The 22,981-nt window shown below is 39.3% G+C and overlaps 1 protein-coding gene across 3 annotated transcripts in view; it reads right to left on the bottom strand.

Moving 5' to 3' along the window:
- Nucleotides 1-158: 158 nt before the first annotated feature.
- LOC128873658 (neuronal acetylcholine receptor subunit alpha-7) overlaps nucleotides 159-22,981 on the bottom strand; it is a 266,898-nt gene continuing 244,075 nt past the window's right edge. For all 3 annotated transcript variants that reach the window (XM_054117370.1, XM_054117367.1, XM_054117368.1), the window contains 5 exons: nucleotides 19,999-20,108; nucleotides 17,918-18,132; nucleotides 15,754-15,957; nucleotides 15,402-15,536; nucleotides 159-14,219 (listed from right to left, as the gene is read on the bottom strand). In XM_054117370.1, coding sequence (XP_053973345.1) covers nucleotides 15,452-15,536; nucleotides 15,754-15,957; nucleotides 17,918-18,132; nucleotides 19,999-20,108 — 614 coding nt within the window. In that variant the 3' untranslated portion in view covers nucleotides 159-14,219; nucleotides 15,402-15,451. The remainder of the gene's footprint in view (nucleotides 14,220-15,401; nucleotides 15,537-15,753; nucleotides 15,958-17,917; nucleotides 18,133-19,998; nucleotides 20,109-22,981) is intronic.

Raw genomic sequence — 22,981 nt, 5'->3', positions numbered from 1 at the left:
AGAATATATCGAGGGTGCATCGGAAGTCGTGGTACGGTGGAAATATGTATTTGTCCGTTACTTGGTAGATGAAAATAGTCCCGAAGACGGTATCGCAATAAAAACTATATTACCATGTATGCACGTACGTTTTCCGATGCACCCCGCACACCGTCAGCCTTTAAATCAACTTTCAAGCCATTCTTTTTATTATTCGTATGTTTCTTTACACTTCGGCATGCGATTTCCACGTTCTTAACCGAATATCTTTGTGCCGCGCGAACGAGATTCGAGTCAGAATCGTTTCGTCCGTGTTTGGGTTCGTGTATTAATTTATTTAACTTAATCCTAAAACCATGACGAATCGTGTCCGTTCGCACCACATCGAATTTCGCTCGTAATTCTCTTTGTCTCATTTATTTGTTTATTTATTTATTTTTTGTTAACATCGTAATAATTGTAATATTTCTAGGTAAGGTTTCTCTTAAGCGCATGTACAGAGATAAAACTTTCCTCTACGTTTTGAGCATACCGCGCGGCTTTTTATTTCTTAGTCCTTATTTAAATTATTTATTATGTATCCCCTCGGGCTCGCCATTCCGCGAGACTGCACGCCGCCTGAACGAGCAGAGCTCCTCTTCATAGGCATAATTATTCTAAACCACGTTAAACGCCTATGGATCGATTCAACGGCCATAGCACGAGTGCGTCGAGCAGCGTTTCGAATGATAAACATCGAATCGTTTGTGCGAGCACGTTCTGTCCGATCGTGATGGCCGCGACGAGCCGGAAACTAGTAGAAAATTAGGAAAATCTGCGTGAAACTAGATTGCTAACGCCCACCTCCGATCGTTAATTCGTCTCGGCGTCTTCTCGTCGCGGGACTCGTTGCGTCGAACACGATCGAACGAAACTCGTCGACGGAGATGGCCAAATTTTATTCCAATTACGAATAACGAATAATTCGTTCGATAATTTAAATTTAAATTTTCATTAAAACTCAGTAACTTGAATGATTCATTCAGCTTCGAAAACTTGAATAATCAATTACGAATAAAATTGTTCACTGTGGAATATTCCATTCGGCAAATCAAATTTTAATCTTCATTCAATAAAGCGTTTCTTAAACATGCGTTTACCATTTACTCCAAATGTTTACTTAACATAATATTTACTTGTAAAAATACGGAACCACTCCGCATACAATACGAACTACCCGCTAGTTTAAAGGAAGCGTGGAGCACAAAAGAAAACCTAAACAAAATAATCCAGCAACTTAAAGATGCACGTATATGGACCAACATCTAACATTGGAGAAAACTTCATAAGAAACTGTCGCTAATAATCAAAGGTTGATACGACGTTAAATATGTAATAATAATAATAATAATAATAAAAAAAAAAAAAATGTTTATTTAGTTAAGAATTTTGCCAATCTCCGCTCATCGACAGGTGATTATCATTCGAACGGCACCGTTCCACTAGATTTCGTTTTCTCGATAGTGGCCTTCGTCTGTATATGCGTGTATGGTGTATGTATACATGTATATATATACGTGATCGACGTGTGTGTTTGTTTGCGTATGCGTGTCGTACGTACAGAGAGATATATACAATGGTAAATAATGCTCGAGATGCGTCTCATACTCTCGGATCGTAACGAATTTAAATCGTATCATTGTGCGTCGTTTCGAGTGACATGCGATGAATTTAGGTGTACCGATAGATCGCGTGGACTCAGATTTACAGGGTTACGAGCGTTCGTTTTGGTCTTGTGTCATATCTCGTTCCCGTTTCGTACGTTTCCTAGTTATGTTTCCTTGTGCACAGGCGTGTTTCTCGCGAGAAGGAGAGAGACAGTGATATATAGCCCTCGCGATTTAACGAGGCGGGTGTAAAAATGAGGAAAGGGACACCTGGACTCTCTTCTCGCTTCGCCAAGTATAAGATTATAAGCTTTCTCTTCGCGTTCGGTCGACCCTTTGAGCAGTATATTCTTATTGTATTCCAAAGATGGTTTTTACAAAATAAACGTTAATAGACGATGCTTATTGTGACCGGAATTAGAATTCAAATACAGAAATAAGCTTATTGATATATAAATTTGATCTAGCATCCTTTTAGGACAGGATTTATTACCTTTCAAATTTCTTGATACCAGAGTTTCCACTCGTTAGTGCTTGATACAAAAGTTAGGTTTAAAAAACATGCCAAATCTCCTAGCGTTTTCATAAAATTCAAATAAATTGCCAGAATTGTCCATTTTTAAACCACTGTTACATTTTTTCGGCTTGTACGATCCATGGTTCTACCTCGGATTTATAGATCAATCACCGATTCCCTTTCTACCGAGTGTCAAAAACTCCTCGCATACGTTTACGTAGTTCTATTGAGAAATTTACTATCAGATCCTGAATTAAATCTTCTCGCGATGAAAAGTTCTACGCTCTGGAAAGACTAACGGTCGTACAAATTCTTATATACAATTTATCCTATCGATCCCACCAGAGCAAATCAAATCGTCTTCCCTAAATAATCGAGAAACAACGCTCAACGCAACGGAACGAAGTTGTTCGTGATCCGATATCGACCCTTTGCACTCGGGTTGCTGCCAAAGATTCGTCAAACAATAACAGACTTCAGTGTTTAATCCGCAGATAATCTCAACAAAAATTTTGCGTTTTCTTTGTATGAAAAGCTGCGAGTAGACTCCGGATGGAAAAATATCAACGATAGACTACACGTCACACCGTTTAGAAAATAAGACGTACTTGTCTTTCAATTTCGATTCATCTGTATCTGTAAAAATATGAATTTGCATAAGCCTCCACAGGCTGGAAACGAGCAATTACGAGAACCCTGTAACCCTTACGTACGTGTTTACCTGTCTATCCTAATAAATAAAAAAGATCCTAATCTTTAAGCAAAGTCCGAGCGCAAAGGGTTAAGAATGAACGCGCAAGCACGCGAGAAAATTCATCCTAGCGGGTAGTATAAATGCTCGACCTGCCGAAAGGGTCAACGAACAGCGACGATGAAGAGGAACAGAGACATACACGCACAGAGTTCGTCGTACCAAGAGATTTTCTCCTCGGTTCTCGTTAAATTCCGCGTGGCTGAATTCATTCGGTTTCGTCGTAATACCGTAATAAGCCTATACATATCATATACATATACATATCGTGTATTTATATAAATGTAAACAAAGGTTACCCCTGTTCGCGACTCGCTGGCTTATCCTCGATCGCTCGAACAATCGACGAGCGCGTTCCAATTCCGGGATGAACCAAGAGAAACGTATCGCGGATGAAAAATAATTCCAGCGAGTCGATGACGGGGATAGGCGGTCGACGTCACAGTTAACACCGATCACAGTATTTATAATAACGCGAGTTTTTGTCCGTTCGCGGCCGAGAAACGATGAAGAACGATACAAAATCAACCTCCGCTGAACAGGAGAGTACGTAAATGTACATTTTGCAGAGAATAGGAACAGAGACGAATATGGGGACAGACTATTTTGGTTGCCCGTGTAACCTAATTCAATTCCTTCGTATTTAGTTCATTAATGAATTCTCTTAGCGTCTATAATTTATTTAACACTTCCCCGCGGCCTATCCGTTTAGTATCGACGCGTTCGAATGTCGTTGCGTCAAACCATCGTCGGTGGTTCGTTTCATTTTTCACTAACACGGTATCCCTCTCGCTAGCAGAGGTTAGTGTCAATTATTCATATATATATATATATCATTTATAGAATTCATATTTATATAACATATCACCTAAGCAAACGCCTATTTATAATATTTATAAGTAATGAATATAGATATATCTATACATATGCGCTCGCACCCATTATTTATACGTATATGTATATTCGTGTGTTCAATGTTATGCGTATGTATATATGTATATCAATAATGCTCTTTACAATAATTCTTTCTCTCGCCTGAAACGAAACCGCATAAAATTTAACAACTGTTTAATACGACCACGCGCTGATTCTAACCGTCCCTTAGCGGCGCCATCCGAGAGCGAACGACGAATTTATGTTATCGATTTACCTAGCGAAAGGACTATTCGTTTTAGCGGGAAATTGATGTACGGAGATCTGGTTGAATGATGTAATTTATCGGGACAGGAGAGAATCTTCGAATGAAGTTCTAAAGTGAAGAACTGGACAGAATTAACTTAAAAAAAGGGAGCAATAAAAATATAAATTTTCCGAAAAAAATTATTCTGGGTTATTGTTTGCGCTTAGAATCGAAGTGAAAATTTCGTAGATCTCTTTATCTTAAAGCGTGTAAAAGATGGAAGAACCTTGTTCGGGAAAATCAATTCAATGGTGAAATAGAAGAGGCAAAAAGAAGGACTCGTTGTCGGATTTATAACCAGAGTTATAGCCACTTTCCCGTTCCGGTGTTATGGGTTGATGAAGTTTCTTGACTTTATCAACTTTATCTTCCAACGAAACGAGTTATAAGACGACGTCCTGTAACGCGTCACGGGATCAAAGGTATAGGGGTGCGTGCCGCGAATATACGGGGTGGCTCGAAGAATGCATTGCAAGGAGGAGTGCCGATGGTATTACTCTTTGAATAAATTTGTTATCGTTTTAATAATCGAATACATTTTTTCACGAAATTTCTCGAATAATTTTCTCGAACAAATTTCTTGAATAGATTCGCAATCTTTAATAAATGTTTAGAAAAAATTTGCTATCGTTTCAATTTATTCTCTGGCCGAATCTGTGTCCTCAAGGAACGTGGGTTTACCAACGGGAGTCTTCATACAAAGCACATGCATTCGGTCTCAGTAAGAGGCAGTCCTCCCTCCGCGTGGTCACGTATTTGATCATCCCCAAATAGAAAGATAATTGAATTAAAAAGAGGTCTCGCGGTTCCTCGGGAGAGGAAAGCCCCGATAGGAGCATCGTCGAGGTCTCCTTCGATCGCGGGGATAGCGTCCCGAGCACGTAGAGCATCGAGGGTCGGCCATGTCCTGGATCTTCGGTATCAACTAGAAATTGGCTGCGAGCCGGTAAATTAGACGACGATTGGCAATTTCCACGCTAAGCCTCGCCATTTCCCGCGCCCAGCACGCCTTCGTTCGTCAAGCACAGCTCCTCGTAATTGACAGCAATTAGCCCGTGAATGAAGACGCGTTAAATTCCTTCGCGTAACGCGACACCCGCTGCGACCAAATTGTTCCATTCGGTATCGAAATCTAATATACAAGATAGATTCGTGGAAAATTGTTCAATTATTTGACACTCAACTTTATCTCAAGACATACACAACCAAAACAAAATCCTCCAAACAGAATATTAAAGCTAGTCAAAAGGTGGACCACTATCTATTCCCAAAAATCTAATCCCAGAAAGTTAAAAGGTCCCCTTCTGGATCACTGGTCGACCCATTCGATCTAAACCTCACGCAAAAGAACGAACGAAGCGCGAATGATCGTCGCCCGAAGCGCAGGGGAACGCAGTAGTTGCGGACGATTTTGATCAGCCCGGCAGTCGATTGGAAATTCGCCTGTCCGCGTGTTTCAGACGTTGAAGTCCGTTCATTAGTCATAGTCGAATTATGGTCGCGCTAGATCGGATTGGTTGTCGTTTTGCGTCGCGTTCCCTCGGCCAAATGATTCGATGTTATCACTCCAACCGCGTCAAATACTTTTTGTGCGTCGCTTGCTGTTCGCAATAGTCGAATGACGACGCGTTCGCGAAAAACGAAGAGCATTGGCGAATAAAAGGACACCGGCGGGCGGGCTCTTGCTTTCTCATCCGGCTGGAAATTGATTTTGAGCTCATTCGTTTACCCCTGGAGAATCAACTGGAGCGGATTGATTAACAGAGTTTAACGTATTCGGGGCTTTTTATCTGTTTCTCGTTTCCTCTAGTACAGAGACACGCGGTGGTGACGAATAACGCGTGGGTGGGACCGCTGGAAGAGTGAGGTCGATGTTATAACTAGATTTGCGAATGTTTATGCATTTATTGGCAAGTAAAGAATGCGTACAAGTGCATTAACGTATATCAGGTTGTCCCGAAAGTTTCTTTCGCGAGTTGCGCTCGATTATTTTATGTGGTCGTGTTTATATAAATAGACAATCTAATTTCATAGATATTCATGTTGTAACAGTAATGGAGCAAAATGAAAAGTGCACAATATTCAGTAATGTAACATAAAACATAAAATATTGTGCATGTATTACTTGTTAATAAAGCGAAAGAAACTTTTGGGACAACCTAATAAAGTATGAATAATAATATAAACCTTGTAACATTTACAAGACAAAACATAGATTAATTTACGTTTTTGTTCTTCATCTCTGTATAGAAAAATATGAATTTGCATAAACATTCGCGTAAACGTTCTCGGAACATGTTTCGTCGTAGTTTGATTATACTATGAACAGTTGAAAATGAATACGAATGGGTTGGAAACGATTCCGTTCGATTAATACATCGAAGTCGTCTAAATACTAGTCTAGAATAAAACTGTCTTTAATAATGTTAGATACATTATTTTATTCGGTTCGATTGTTGCGCACTGTTTCAGAGTGAGCAGTGTTCAGTGACATTTGTTTTATTTGTTCAGCGAAAAAATCGTGCATGGTGGATTGGTCAATTGCTCGTGGCGATATCGATGCACGCGCGACTCATGATTCGCAACACGCATTGGCATGGAAAACGAAAAGAGAAATAAAAACGGGGAAGCCAGGCAGGATTCAATGGTCTGAGATTCAGGGATTGCGATGATTGCTTGCGTGCTAAAAGAAATTGTAAAAAAATAACGCTTTTTGATAATTCGCTTCGCGAATTATACGCGTGCAACCGTTAACAAGTAACAGCTGTTATCCAACAGACATCTCTGCTAGGACGCTCGATTGCCAAATGCTGATTTTTATGAAATTTTTGATGAAATTTTCCATTTGTTCCGGCTAGCAAGTATGTTGTATTTTGTCGATGTTGCTTCAAAGTCAAAGAGAGTTAATTTGTCATTTATCGTATCTTTCAGAACGAACTAATGAACATTTGTGCAAAAGTTTCATAAAAATTAACCACCTGACGGTACGTATGTTTCTTTATTAGACAGTCTATGTATAGTCTACCTAGGTAATATATGTTTCAATGTATTCGCAAGTCCGTTTAAACACCTAAGTATGTGCGTTAGTTGGAGAGACAGTGAATGTTGAGATTGTAATAAATTCAAGCGAATACCCAGACAAGCATAGTTTAAACGTATTTTATTAAAACGTTTCTATCGCTGACACGCCGTCCTCTTCAGTGTTAACCACATACCTTTAGTTTTATGTAAAAGTATCCTATTTTTATATGTTTTTACATAGGCTCAAAATTATAAGTTAATACCGAAGAGAACCGAAACTCAAAGGTCCGAACCTTTAACTGGAGCTTGAACGATGCTTGTTTGGCTATTTTTTTGAGCATCGATGGTCGTTCGTCGTCCGATGGCGCCGCTCGCGACGGAACATTTATCTCAGGGGGTTTCGCGTTCGGCAATGTTTAATAATCGATTCTTATCACAGAAGTTATTTACACGATACACGCTTCGATCTGTCCGGCCTCGATAGACCGAGCCTCGTATCGATGACGCTCGTATCGAACGGATCAGGATTTCGTTCGCGTTCCCTGTTTCCCTTCTTCTTCTTCTTTGAAGCACGGGACAAGAAAATCTAGCCGTTCTATCGGTAAAAGACACGAGAAATTCGCTCGTTTCTGCCAGTCGTTGTTGCAAATATTCCCTTTCAAACATTAATTATTTTCAATCTTTTTTTATTTTTTTTTTTTTAGATCATGCCGAGGTAACGACAGTAGAAACTTCGACATTTTCTGCGACAACGTACGTTACAGTCGAAGAATAAAAGATCGATCGTTTGGCTAACCTCGAGTAGGGTCGGTATCGACTAGAAAGCAATCGATAAGCGTTTAAAGTTTTCGAAACGTCGGGAATCCCCGGTTTCCAGTAATCATTCACGATAAGTTCCAAGTGTTTGCATTCAATGCTAATTTTAAATTAAATGTTCGAGGCTGGCAAGAATTTTTCCCGAACGCTGATCTGTACAGTTCAATTTCCGTGTGTCGACGAATTCTCAAAAATCAGAGCGATTTGTGTCACGACTAGGGCCGGGACTATTCATGTAATATACTGTTCGAATTTCATGGGTATTCGAATACCGCGAATAAATGTTGAATATTTGAGCCTTAGTATTTGAATATTAATATTCGTAATAGCAGTTAAATGTTATTGTTTGGATTATACTATTCGAATATTATTTTCTCATAATAATTGAACGTTCGCTGGGTATCCGACTAATTTAATATTTCAATATTTGAATGTGTATTCGAAGTACATTCGTCGAATAATCACCGTCGTCCACGGCTTTCCGAATAGAGAAGAATCGTATAAAGTAGTCCCAGGCCTAGCCTCGAGTATCGAAGAAGTCGAACGCTAGCACCGTCACCGACGCGAAACGAAACGAAACTCGTTACCAAAACGTGTATTCGCGTAATCGTGTACCTTCTCGTCTATTGGCAATAATAATAGCAGCGTTTTACGATGACGATAGTCGTATCGATAGTATTAACGATGGCAATAGCAGCAGTAACAACAGCGATGATGGCAATGATGATAATGATAAGTAATAACCATAATAATCATAATAATGATAATAATAATAGCCATGATGATAAGAAGAATGATAATAAAATAATAACAACAATAATAATAACAATAATGATAGCGTTTCGTAGCACTAGTAGTATAGTAATAGTATTATAGATAGTAGTAGTAGTAGTAGTAGTAGTAGTAGTAGTAGTAATAGTAATAGTAATAGTAATAGTAATAGTAATAGTAATAGTAATAGTAATAGTATTAGTATTAGTATTAGTAGTAGTAGTAGTAGTAGTAGTAGTAGTCGTAATGATAGTAGTAATAACGATGACGTTTCCGGCAATAAACGATAACATTTTCACACCGACGAAACGATGATCGCACACACCGATTTTCTAAATGTTATTCGTTACATTATACACGGACGTCCGTCATATTTTATTTTTGGTTGATGCGCCCCATTACCTTCCAAGATGATCCTAATAAATTCGATACCCTCGAACGATGCAAATATTGTGTGAAATTTCTTAGCTGATATTCGCTACGTTTCGCCTAATGAGCATTCGTATTAAAAATGCACCCCTTTGCCATTTCGTCTCTTCGATATAAAACTTTGTTTTTTCTCTCCCTTTCTTTTTTTTTTTACACCGTTGTGGAATACATTATTCTATATTTTTTGTATTTTTGTTTAATCGTAGCGGTATTATCCTTTCACCTCGTTACCGTTGTTAATACTTATTTGGTCTTGTCTTTCCGCGACCGCGACACGGCACGTTTCATCTCACCCGACGCTTCGATCGGAGTCGATTTTAAATTTAACCATTCGCGTTAACAGAATTTCCATCAATCGGAGCTATTGGTTGTTTCGAAACAATTTTGTGGCGCAGATTTTTATAAATCGAGCGCTGTTTGTTTTGCAATGTCTATTCGGAATTAAAATTACTATTTGTAAATTGTAAAGCAAATTTAAAACTTAAATTGTATTAGGTTGATTTACGAATTCATTTTACTGTGGGTAATCATGCCAACCCTCGGCAGTTAGCACCTTTTAATTAATCTGTCGAATGGGAAAGAGTAATAGACATCGACGTCTTTGGTAATAAATTATAAGTTAACAGACACGAGTACCTACACGTTTAAAAATGGAGCGCAAAGGGTTAAAATTGAACGTCGACTCGAATTCCTAAAGATCTAGCGAATTTTCGAACAGAGTACCATCACGATCTCGAGCGTATACTCCTCGTGCAAATCATACTGCGAATTAAAAAAATTACTCTAGGTCGTAGATCAATGTTTCGACTCGAATGCTCATCGAATTCCCATCGATTATAAAATTGTCGATCGTCCCCCCTATTCGATCTAGCTTTGGTATTTTATTTGTTAAGAGTTCAATGCGTATTTTCGTTGTTCTCGGAACTGTCCTAAATATCGCCATACCAATCACGAGGGCGCGCACGCAAGGATTCGCGATTCTCGCATCGCTCAAAATGATTGTCGGCGATTATGGTTACGAAAAACGTGTTTCGTGACGAAATTTTGGATAATCCTTATTTGCGTTTTCTTTTATGAACGCGTGCTTCTCGTGTATGGCGATACACACTCTCTTCGTCGTTTTCATTTTTTCTTTTTCTTTTTTTTTTGGCGTTTATGATAATCGAACAGGAGTCGACGATTTTTTTTGTTTTATTTATTTGTTACGTTGAAGGAGATTGCCAAAAATCGTTTTCACCGTTGTTCGCGAGAAAGATTCAATTCGGACAATTACGTTTGGAATATTCCACGATTATTTTAACGGAAATTATTATATCCAGATTGAATAGTTTCAATATTCTTACTTATGCTTTACTCTTATAATTATTTACTGACACTGCTCGTGATACTTATTACGTTGCTACGTTGTATTGAGTCCCACGACATGCAAACAGTTGTTATGTACAATGTTTATTTGAGTATTTAATCAGAACACCACCAAGTTATTCATTTATTATGTTTTCAGCGTCGTTTGAACAATTATAGTACTCTCTCATTCCGTACAGCCTCGTCACTGGTGAAAATAGATTTGGTTTTTCTCGTAGTTAGTCAGGATTTAATATTTTTTTTTTGTGCGATTGCGGAGATCAATGACTGTACTACTGTGAAATAGCGTTACTTTGCGCCAGAGATGGACGTTATTCGAACGAATATTTATTTGAACGAATTTCCATTGGAATAGAATTTTATTCGAATTTATTTTTATTCCAACACAATGTCCTGTTAGTTCGACACCTTCGAATTTGTGAATAACATAATTACACGCAACAATCTCAAACAGACTTTTATACACGGTTTAACTAAAATTGGCGTGGACAGGCGATGCAAATTCTAGGATTATAACACGTAAATCGAGACCTTCTTTTTACAAATTAACACTAAAAAAGTTTCTATTCTACAAATTCTCAATTTTCATGTTGTGATCCTAAACTTTACATCGTCTTCCTATCAAGGTATTACTTAATAATAATAGCACTCGATCTTGATGTAAAAATCGTTCTCAAATTAAATGTAATTATATTTTCTTACAGATTCTGAAGATGAACTCGAATCCACAGCGTCGATACGTAAGTAAATGCTCGTTTTCGAGACTCCGTCAGTATTTATTTTTATACGTTTGCAAAAATGTTTGATAAAATGTTGTCGATCTTTCCCTCGTTATTCGACAATTTCATCCGAATAAGAATCCTGCCCACCTCTGTTACGCCAGCAGCTGTGAACGTAATCGTATAAGTTTACGATAATCATTTCCCACGCGTGTGTCCCGGTGTATTGTTAAATTTACATTTGTTGTACGATACGAGGAACCGTGTGTTCCAAACAATTCTTCCGTTTATCGCCCGTTACGTTTATCCAAATCTCATGCGAGTAATTTCACGAGGAAACGAACCGTAATACTGCGTGTTATATTTTGGTATTCTTCTCGAGTCTTCTCAAGTCTTTTCAAAATGTAAATGTGACATTTGGACACTCTTTTGCGAATTTAGGACCTTTTTAAAGTCTATGTAATTATTTTTGTAATTAATGAAAGTTTATGCAAACGAATTTCTCGATTGCTGAATTTAAAGTGACTAAATCGATAAATGTATACACATATACTGTCGTTCATAGACATTACTTTTGGAGCACTCTAATCTTTATAAAAGTAAAAAATGTACACACGCCGATACGTACTTCATTGAATATTGTACTATTTTACATCATATTACTACTGGTACGATATTATGATAAAAATTGAACGTCACAAATATTCTTCAGAATCATGAAGCACTGATTACAATTCATATCCATTATGGTAGAACGTGTCTTCTGACATGTCCTACAGTTTCTTCTATCAGTTTCTGTAAATTCACAGTTATTACAATGTTATAGTTTCGCTTGCATGGATAACATAGACGATTACTTGCACACTATTAGGAAAATGTCTAAATTTAAGTACAATTACAATTTCCATCCCATATTACACTCAAGTATCGCTCCAGTAAAATGAATGGACAATATTATAAAAATAAGTTCGTTTAAATAAAGACGATTATTCCAAAATTGTAAACAACAGTATATATGTATTCATTGTTTATCTAGGTCGAATCGTATAATCAACGACGATCAATCGTATAATCGATCCTAATTAGGATCAACATATTTTATTTAATATAAAGAAGCTACTTAATTAAATACAACGCAAACAATAATATTCCCCATGTAACTTCCAATATAAATACAAAACAACTGTGTTACATCTTTAGCCATAAATTGAACAATAGCATCTGCAAACCGTGGTTGTGAAAAGGCTAATCGACACAGCTGTACAACGAGACGTTTCCTCGATTGAACAATTTCTGCTCGATCAGAGTACAGCCATTGAAAACTTCCGCGCGGAATAGCATATTTTGAGGGTTGTACCCGTGGAGCGATGAATCTCGCCCCGTCTTTAATATTGTTATTGTTTTTTGCTACCTATCACCGTGTGCTCCGAAGATGTTTCGAGAACTCAGATTCGTGTCTGTACGGAAAGCAGGGGTCGTCCAACGTTGGCAGTTTTGTCTACTATATCGTCCCTTATTCTCCCCAACATCCGCCACGCGCATCCCAGCAATCAAGTACAACAAACAGAACAAGTATAGCGACTTCTCCAACCGGAGTAGTCGAGTCATCGTTATCCACGCTTAGCTGATTTCAAATAGGTCCGCTTTCTTTCCATTCGTACCAGAACTTAATTTCTAAGGAGGAAGCTTCCCTTAAGAGAACGTTTTAGTTTCAAAAAGAATATATCGTAGGAGTTCGTTCCTGGGCGCGAGACTCGATTCCACGCGCCCTGTGTAAATATAAAATTCTCCCAATTGTGAAAAACGTTTCTAGGCGGGGTTTTCAGACGATGATTCGTGGCTTCATTGGCTTTTCGTTCGAATTTTCCGAGAGTCACCATATTTGTTCCCATTAATCATACGTGCCTTTTTTATTCTCTCACGTCTCTACCTGTGAAAGGGTTGGACACCCCTGGCTCCACTGTTGTATTTGGCAGTTATTTTAAAGACCGTTGTCGGTACCACGGGCGGGGGGGGGGGGGTGGAGACCCTTGTAACACTGACGAATTCGATCGTTAACGTCCACGCGCACAGCGAGTATCGTTAATATATTATTTATTCGATTTATCGTTAACGCGTTACGACGTAATCTATACATATCATGTGTGCCTTTAAAGGTAGTATTATCGTTTAGATCGTTTATCCCCCAAAAAATCGTAATCGTAACTTACTCGGTAATATTATCGTTATCAATATATTACCATTAATTATTACCGATTATTATCGTTACTATTATCATTATTGTTATTGTTATTATTATTACTATTATTGTTGTTGTCCTTCTTCATTCTGTTGTTCGTGTTGTTACTATTATTATTGAAAAGGCCGCGACAACGTTTTCTCGAGGAATTTGTTAGAACGCCGGCGCCGCGTCTCGAAATTCACATGCTCCGAGGGCACTCGTTACGATCGACTCTCGATCGTTGCCCGACGAACGATCGATTTTATCTACCTAAATCCGAGGAGGAACGGGCGAAAGTGAGTTGGGGAGAGGGTGGAAGGAGGAGCGATCGATCGTTCGGTCGAATAGAAGTTTCAGCCGAAGAAAGTGAACGAACGCACAACGTGGCCGTCTATTGTCAACGATATGCCGAGGCGCCCTTCTCTGGTCCTCCTGTACGCGATCAGCTCGTCCGCATTTAGTACACCGTCTCGAATCCGCGCGAGGAACGTTTCGAACGGTACGGCGCGATAACTCGAGACGAATCGAATCCTCGCGATGCTTCCTCGTGCCTCCGCTGGGCCTTCTCTTCGGTGTCAACTGGGTCTTCGTCCGCTTGGAAGCACAATGCGCGGGCCCGCGCTGCTACGCTCTGCTCTCTGGCGTCCAATTTCTCCGTTACGGGGGTTCCCTTCCCGCGGAAGGAGAAACGGCGGGTCCAGAGCGAGAGGAAAGGAAATGTCGAGTAACGAAGACCGTTCTCTCGTTCGTGGTTCGTTACTTCGCACCGCAGCAGCTTCCTCGAAGCCCACGTGTTCGTCGTTTCTGGAGAACAGAGGGAAATTAATGGGTTGCGTTGTGTACGCAAAGCGGAAAATGATTGGTAGACTGCGGATGTTTGTGACTGTACTGGGTTGCCAGTGTTTCGTCTGTGTTAAGCATAGACGTTTTTTTCGTATAAATTTAAATTTGTAATTTACAATAAACTGTTGAGTTCGTTTTTAATAGGGCAGTATTTGTTTAAATAGCTTGAGGTATGTTTTATTGAAAAGAAGCGCATTTTTATATATCCAGTCGCCACTTGTTGGGTAAAAAGTGTTCGTCGCGTGGATATCACAATTGGTTAGAGCAGTCGCGCAGCAAACGGAAGATCCGGATTCGACTTCCGGACCAGTAATCCGATCAATCGATTCCTTTTCTCCCGAGACAATGGAGGCGCTAGATAGGAAATTGGGCTATCGTTGAATTGGTTAAGATGGATCTGTTCAGTTGCCACCTCGTCCTCCATACCTTACACTTACAAATTATTTTCTTTAATTTATTCCTTTTTTCCTTGTCCCTTCGATACAGAGTACGAAACAAAAAATACATATACGTTCCATATAAATTTCGAGAAACGAACGGTATTCTGGAATTTGTATTAAATACAGAAGCATTAGAAGAAACCTGTCGTCGCATGCGCAGGTTAAAATCATCTAACTTCCCGTTTATGAAACGCGCGAATGCTCTCAATGTCAGGGACATTGTTTGTTGGAAAGAAAATTCGATGGAATTATATAAATCGGCCCAGCCGGAGATGATATTTTTTGCATACCAACGCAATTGCATAAAATTTGCCGGGAATATTCGAAAATTCAATTTCGCCTGCCGACAGTTTCCAATGGCATTGTCCATTATTCGCAGAAAATTGTACACCGTTTCGAAGAAATTATCGACGCGGCAACGGACATGCTAACCTCGTTATGTAAAACAAATTAACGTTCCCGCACTGTATTAATTCTGCTTTTCGCGTGTCTCTCGCTTCACGTTAAGTCCGATGTTACATGATATTCGAATGAAACAACACGTGAGCGCATTCTGACAACATTATTACAAATTTACGTGTCAATTTCGTTGGAAAAGCGACGAACAGTTTGGTTGGTATATCGATACTTCACGTTAATAAAAATTACACTGTCTGGAAGGTAGTGGAGTATATATTTTTTAATTAATTAATGTTATAGTTACCTTTGGCATTTTTTGTGCATTGTTTCGGTAACTTGACCGGGGCAGTCTATTTACTGGACGATTATGTGTGGCGCACGACTCAAAATGAATATCGTAACCACGAGCGTGAACAACGTGAAGGTGTACAAACAAAACCTGCGATTAAAAGAAACGAATGGTTATTTAGTGACATTTTGAAACTTAAAATATATTTAGATTTTAGTATAAGGTCGTACAATTTTGGAAATAAACATAGAAATCGTTCTTGGATCAATCGAATGCACCGACACCTCGATAAAAGTTACCAGTTCGGTCCCGTACGGAGACTTTTAAAGAGGTTTTCGTAAAATAAGAAAAGTGAAATATGTTCAACCTGTCCACCACCATGGCGGCGAATTTCCAATCGTTGACGGTCTCGTCCTCTTCTTCCGCTTTTTTCATAAGATCCGTAATGAATCGCAATTCTTTAAGAATCGTGCGCAGCTCTTGCTGCATACCATTGAGGGGTAACGACACCGATGTGTCCTCGACCGTCGCTGGTCTTCCGGTGGATATCGGTGTGCCGAACGCCGTGTTACTGTCAAACAATCGAACAACAAATTTATTAGAAAATAAAAGGAACGAGGATTGAATTTAAAAAAGAAAGAGAAAAAATTCTGGAGAAACTATCATTTAAGAAAAACTATTTTGCAGTAGTAGAAATGAGGAGAAGAAAAGAGATCGACTTGCTTGAGACTTGTCGCTGGAGTTAATATAATTAGAATAGGCCTGTCACTAAATATCCCTCATTTTTGTTTTGGATTGTATTGATTGTTGGAACATGTTCAAGATGACAATTGAAACGATCAGGTTCCGCCACGTAACCGAATTACGTCAGATGTCTTCATTATGATGTCTACGGTGACCTATTATCTAGCTTCTTACGAATTGATTACGCCACAGAATCGTCATTGGTTGCGTTAATGATTGATCTCGAGATGCATAGTTGCCCCTTGCGGCGAATCAATAGCGTAGCAGCTATAGTTTGACTTTGAATGCGTGAATATTGCATCTCAGCGAGGATGAGTTAGAATGCCACGTTTGGAGGGATTACATTAGCTCTGTCCTGTTCGTACAACGATACAATTAGCAATAAGTAGAAACGCTGGTTTCGACCAAAAACTATTCTAGTGTTAACCAGAAATGTGAAAAATGAGTGGTACAATAATAAATGATTTCGTATTTAGATCTTGCAAATCGTAGATAATGCTTTTCTCTGCTAAAGTCCACTCGAACGTTCGCGGAATATCTCACGCTGGAGTGTTTCGCAAATAAACTTTCACGGAGCTTTCTGTCTGGTAGACAGTGGGCATACAGAATTATTTGACCAGAGATTTCTGAACTGGCATTCGATATCGGGAAGGTATCACAGACAGGCACCAAAGGAAAAGAGAAAATCCTCAACCAAGGAGGGGAGGGGCAATAGATTGAAAATGCAAACGAATTTCTGTCCCGAGGATTCTGTATTTCGAGATTCGGACACTTTATTGAAAGATATGGAGATAAAAAAGAAAACAAGACCTGGTAATCAGGCGAACCGAGCCTTTAATCAATGCTCGTCGCAGTATTTCGAGCTTTGCGCGAATACGATAATGTTCTCCTGGATATTAAATTCAACTGTTTCACAGATATTTTATAGATGGCAGAATATAATTAGATTTTTCCGATTCGTATCGTATAAATTCGTGACGCGGTTTGTGCTTGTACTTAGTAAAAAGCTTCAGTAAAAGAATTAGTAAAAATAAGAATTTGCATAGACATCTGCAGCCCAGTGATTACATTTTTTCTCATTTTAATTCGAATAGCAGAACGAGTGGCGTGAATTCATGGAATGACCTATCATTTGTGGGAATTACATGGAATAACAGAGTCTAACAAACTATTCCAGTCTATAATCCACCGCTAGCCTTTGTGCTTCGTATGATAACACGATTATCTAAGCGATGAAATTCATCCGTTCCGATACAATTTGCTAAAATTATCTGCCGACATTTTACAACGTTATCACGTCACATATCGAGACTGATTCGATGTGGAACGCTCTGTGGAACGAGGACTACGCGCGTTGAATTACTTCGTCATCCTGACTATGTTGATTTGAAATCACGCATCGGTGGAGCCAATTTTCAGCTCATTTACATAGAATGTTAATATCGCGCTAGTCACGATTATTTCACTCTTCGAGGCTCACGATTATAGAAGAAAAATAAAATTCAAGTTGCACATCGATGAATAGTGTTAGCAACCTTGTTGTTCATAATATTGCCACACGAATGAAAAATTTTGATAGTAAAGCTAAGCAAAAGCTGGGGTAGTTTTAAACCCACCTAATTTCAAAAAGTTAAACGAATAAGAAGACGAACGATAAATTCCACCTTTTATAATGTTCTCAAGTTTATTTGAATTTTACGAAACGATGCTCGTTTCTTGTGTTTATAACAGGAACGATTTCATGGTAGAAATAACAAATACTCGAAGTTAAGAAGATACAACGTTACCTGGTGTATCCGGAAGATGGATTTGCTGCGCTATTTCTGTGACAAAAGTCATCGTCGAGTCCTAAAACGTTTGCCATCAGACTCTTACTACCTCCTTCTCTCAGCACCGGGTCCTTCATCCGGTTGGATAAAAAAAGATTCTTCGCCGAGAGGTCCTTTCCCGGACGACTCATGCGTATCATCCACGGTAGCCATTTCAGAAGCACCGATTTTATCTACGTGGAACGCAAGAAGCAAATATTAAACAGGTTTCTGAGGATAGATGATACGTGTGCTTAAAGTTGTACGTCTCGATTTAACGAAACCTTGCTCGATAATATCATGTACCCAGGGTAATTTCTTTTCGATTTGGTTGCCTTCAAAAGAACACTTGCTTCACTGCGATGGCAATATATTATTTTCTAACATTTAATTATTCAACAGTCTGGAGGAGATTCTTACTTTTAACTCGCAACAAGAAACTTCGTTTGCTCCAGTCACGATAAGACACGACGTTTACTCATGGAGATAGATCAGACGTTATTAAATTACGAATGTTTACCTCTCGTATTTGTAAATTTAATTCTTGCCCCAGCAGTGTGCACGCCGTGATTTCTTTTTGTTATTTGCATAAAGTTGGGTCACTCCGGGGGCTCACTTCCACCGGGACTTAATGGCAAGGAAAACTACCACCGGGAATTTTTTTTCTAGCTGTAGGATTCTTGTCTCTACTTGAAGTACGTTTTCCCCTCGGTTTATGAAACTTCTAGTAATCAACGGTCAAGAGGATGTGCTAACGCCTCGAAGGCGCTTTAAACTTTCAGCAACTAAAGCACCATCTCAAACGGCTCTAATGGCCACCGCGGATAAGGTCGGAGCTTTAAACTGGTTTTATGCATCGGTATTCTTTCTCTACCATTGTAGAAAACCATTCGCGTTCAACTAAACAAATTTCCTGGTTAATTAGTTTCGCGGGAGCGCAGACATTTTGTTAGAAGATTTTTCAGTGAGAAATTTGAGTGATTTGTATTTGTACATCGGATTTATAATTCACTGTTTAGTCATAGTAATGGTAGAGCCAGGCATGACGAGCACGCCACCACTGGTTCGCATGCTCGCCGTGCGCTGAAACGATGATGGTCAGCTTTAAGATAAATGTTTTTCAAACTATTTTTCCCCTATGAAAAGTACTACATTTTCTTTGCTTTTCACAATTCCAAAACCGCGAACAAGTCAACAATGAAATACGTAGTTTTAAATAAGTACCGTGTAAGAAGATGAAAGATATTTTTATTTAAATCTCTTATCTGAATTCGAAAAAATACGAACTGGCATATAAATACTCGCAGTTTGGTAATAACAATGAAAAATAACGAGATACAATCCTATGACAATCCTCTTAATAAACTCCAACAATGTTATTAAACGTTAATATCCGTTCAATTCGTTGGTCTTTTGTATTATAAACCTGGAACGCAATTTTCTAAATTGAACTAATTCTTACGGTAACTGTACATCTCATTTACGCCTGCCGCTTCATAATTATGCGGCTGTATTTAGATGAAGCGCATTTAACGTATTAATATTGAAACAGGGATTACGAAATACGCGAGTTATATATTACAACGAGATTCATTAATAATAATACTCAATTCCATGTTCAATTTACCCATAAATATTATGAATACAGGCACGCGTAATTCAGGATGTTTTAATTCTATGTTGTAATAGTGGGAACACTCTACAGCGAAAAAGGATGCGTTTAAATCCCGAGTGAAATCATTTAATCGCGGAAGAATAAAAGGGAGATCATTTTTAAAACTCTACTTCATTTTATCTATAAATTTCTTCTGCATTGAATTCTCGTTTCATTATTTATTTTTGCAAGTAAGGAGCAACTTCAATCAACCCTTTTGGTGAGCTCGTATCAATTTACTTTATTCTTCTCGCGAGCAGAAACCATTAGGGTAAAGGTAAACGCTGGCAACGTTCGAGCATCAACGTGAAACGCATCTAAGAAAGAAGCTGCCCCTCTCTGATCGGCAAAACGCGAAACAAAATGGAAACGGAAACGTAAAATTACGTCTGGACGAGTTTCTTACCCAATCCGGCATCACGTATCTGTCGGGCGTTCTGTGATGATAGTTGAGCACCATCACCGTCATAAGGACGCTCATCGCCACCATGAACATGATGCAATTGAAGTACGTCCCTGAATTCGGGGTGTTCCCGAAGATACCCCGAAGGAAAAAAAAAAACACAGAAAGACGGCGATTAGTCACGGTAATGGATCGGCGATCCACTCAATTAGTCGTCGCGAATGAAAGACTGCGAGGGGTGGTGTCCGAGATCTATCGTTCGCCATCATCGTGAAACTCTCGTGTTTTCTCACTCCCCTGGTAATCTTACATTCGATCTTACGACTAAGCACATTCATTTCTCCACGTACACTGAATAATTGCGAGGAAACGAGTCCGTGGAACACGCTTAAGCGAAAACCCGCGACTGAGCGCTATTATCGTTTCAGCGAGCGACGAGTACGCGAATCAACTGTTGTGGCTCACGGTGGAAGGACGGAACACAACGAAGCATCGATACAAAATTTCATCAAGTACTACTCGTTACTCCAAAATCGGGTTGAATCGAAAATGGCTCAACCCACTTTCAAGTGCACCATCGGTCTCGAATTTCTCACTTAAAAGCAGGAGTCTATCTCGACAATCCAGCAAGGTGTCTAATACCCAATATACCCGGTGCTCCATTGCAACACTGCCGAACGTCGCGCGCAGGGAATATTCGCCAGAGAAATTCGTGTTCCACGGTTCAAGGTAGCCCCTGGATCCTAGATCTCTCGTTTTACGCTCGCGTTTCAGGGAAGAGCACACCGTATACACGATTACACCGTCGCCCATTCATTCTGCGCGACTCGAGGCAGCGTTCCCGCCGATTCTTTGTGGGTTCGTTCCTCGTTACAACGAATGGGTGCACAGACGAGGGGATAAAGAGAGAAAGAAATTAGGCGGGCGAAGAACGAAAGGGAAGATCGTAAAAAAGCGCACAGTACACTCGAGGCTACGGTCAGGGGGTTAGAATCGAGCTTGTAACAGACACAGAAATACAGAAGCGTACTTACGTGCGTTTGTACGCGCAGACGAAAACAAATGCTTTGCTTCTTTGTCTCTTTCTTTCTTTTTCTTTTTGCTCTGGTCTTAATTGTGACCACGGCCAAAACGCTCGCCGCCTGGTGTCGAGAGAACTTGTTACAGCTTGTCTTTTACATGCTCGCTGTGGTGTGCTCCCGTTTAATGCGCCGATTCTCTCGTGCTCGTTGCTCTCCAGACTTGTCTTAGTATAGTTTCGAAACTTTTGCTCTCGCGCAGTAATGCTTTAACGCACGGTCTGCTGTTATGCGAGCTAATGTCTCGTTTACGGCCGCGCATTAAAATTTTAGCGGTTTGTACAACAACGCGTCTCGTTTGTTTTCCGCGCTTTTCTTTGATCTCTTTCGCTTCGCTTTCCTGATACGTCTATTTCTGATCCAACGAAATCATTTTGTACGAGGCTCTGTTTTTGGGGTAGACAACTTTGAAAACGAGGAACTTTACAGTGGAGACTTCTAGCTCGATTTTTGCCGGTAATTATAAAATATTTGAAGTATTCAGACAAATTGTATGGGAACATAAGAATCTCTTCATTTCTGGTGATACCTATCTTCGCACCAAACCCAATAGTTCCCGAAATTTCTACTGCCGATCCGGCTTTGCGCAGGATATTCGTAAAAAAAGTACGCAACAAACTCAGTTTGACAAAAATATTTTTCCAATTAAATCTGAAGTGACTAGACCAGTTCAACAACGTGTTCAGCTCGCCCACGAGACTCTGTCGCACGCTACTCGATATCCATAGACGGATATCGTTCGTGCGTTCCATGTTTCAGCGGGACGCAACCCCGCTTCGTGCGAGTAGGAAGTGTTAAGGAGCACTTTAATAACGAGTCCTCTCGAATTGTCTGCGGCGATGTGCATCGCTGACCCGGTCTGTGCCTCGGTGGGGAAACATCTAACACATTGGCATGCAGCTACGGAATGCAATTACTACCAGGATGCACGACTACCCTGCGTGTTGAGCCACGAATATTGTTACAGTATCTACGCCCGCATGCAATTCAGCGAAGAACTAAGCGTTTACGTAAAGGTTCAAGCTGCGCGTATATTAATAATTACGCTAGGTTATGTTTCATTTCTCTCGGTGGGAAAAAAGCCTGAGTGCTGGTGTTGGTATGCGACAGACTTACTGAAAGATGTTACTCTATCCTCGATAAACATCTGCTTTCTGTAGATTGTTAATTTTCAATTTTTCGCGACGTTCGTTGCGCGTAGATGATTTGTTTTTTTTTAAAGGAAATCTTTCTTTTTACAGTTTCAAATTTTCCTTTGCTTCTTTCGTGTTACTGTATAATGTTTCCTAGTGTTTCCGTAGAAAATAGTAAGCAGCGGTGAAGAAAATAGAATAGAAGATAGAATTTACGTATAATAAGAATCAAATAAAGCGCAGTAAACATAGTTTTAACGAGCTCTACGCAGGTTCTGTACATTGTAACAGCATTTATACAAAAGTAGCAATGTACTGGTATCTACGAGAAGTTAACGACGTAATATAATTTAAATTGCCCTTTCAAATATAAAGAATTGTGTACGTCTGTCATGTACATAACTTTTTTCATATAGGATACAGCTTCAATTTTCATTATTCCAATTTTTATTACCATTTCTATAATCACACGTGTATCTTTATTTTATTTTGCTAGTTTTCCTAAAAATGTTTGCTTAACGTAGCTTCTACAGGCCCTCTGTGAAGACTATAATCCTATCAAATATATTTCCGCGTACGATTCATAACTGTAATCACCAAAATAACTCATACTTCGAAGTAGAAATTATTTCTTAATTTCTAATACATTTACATACGCTCATATATTCGTGAATAAATTAATATTCGATCCGACTAACAAATTACCCAACCAACAAGATTATTACGCGAGTAATCCAACGGTTTAGCAAATTCTGTGCAATTTCCACCACGAAA

The sequence above is a fragment of the Hylaeus volcanicus genome, chromosome 3 (assembly GCF_026283585.1).
Source record: "Hylaeus volcanicus isolate JK05 chromosome 3, UHH_iyHylVolc1.0_haploid, whole genome shotgun sequence".
Taxonomy (NCBI): domain Eukaryota; kingdom Metazoa; phylum Arthropoda; class Insecta; order Hymenoptera; family Colletidae; genus Hylaeus; species Hylaeus volcanicus.
Note: the sequence above shows the minus strand (reverse complement) of the source record. Positions and strands in the feature narration are given on the sequence as shown.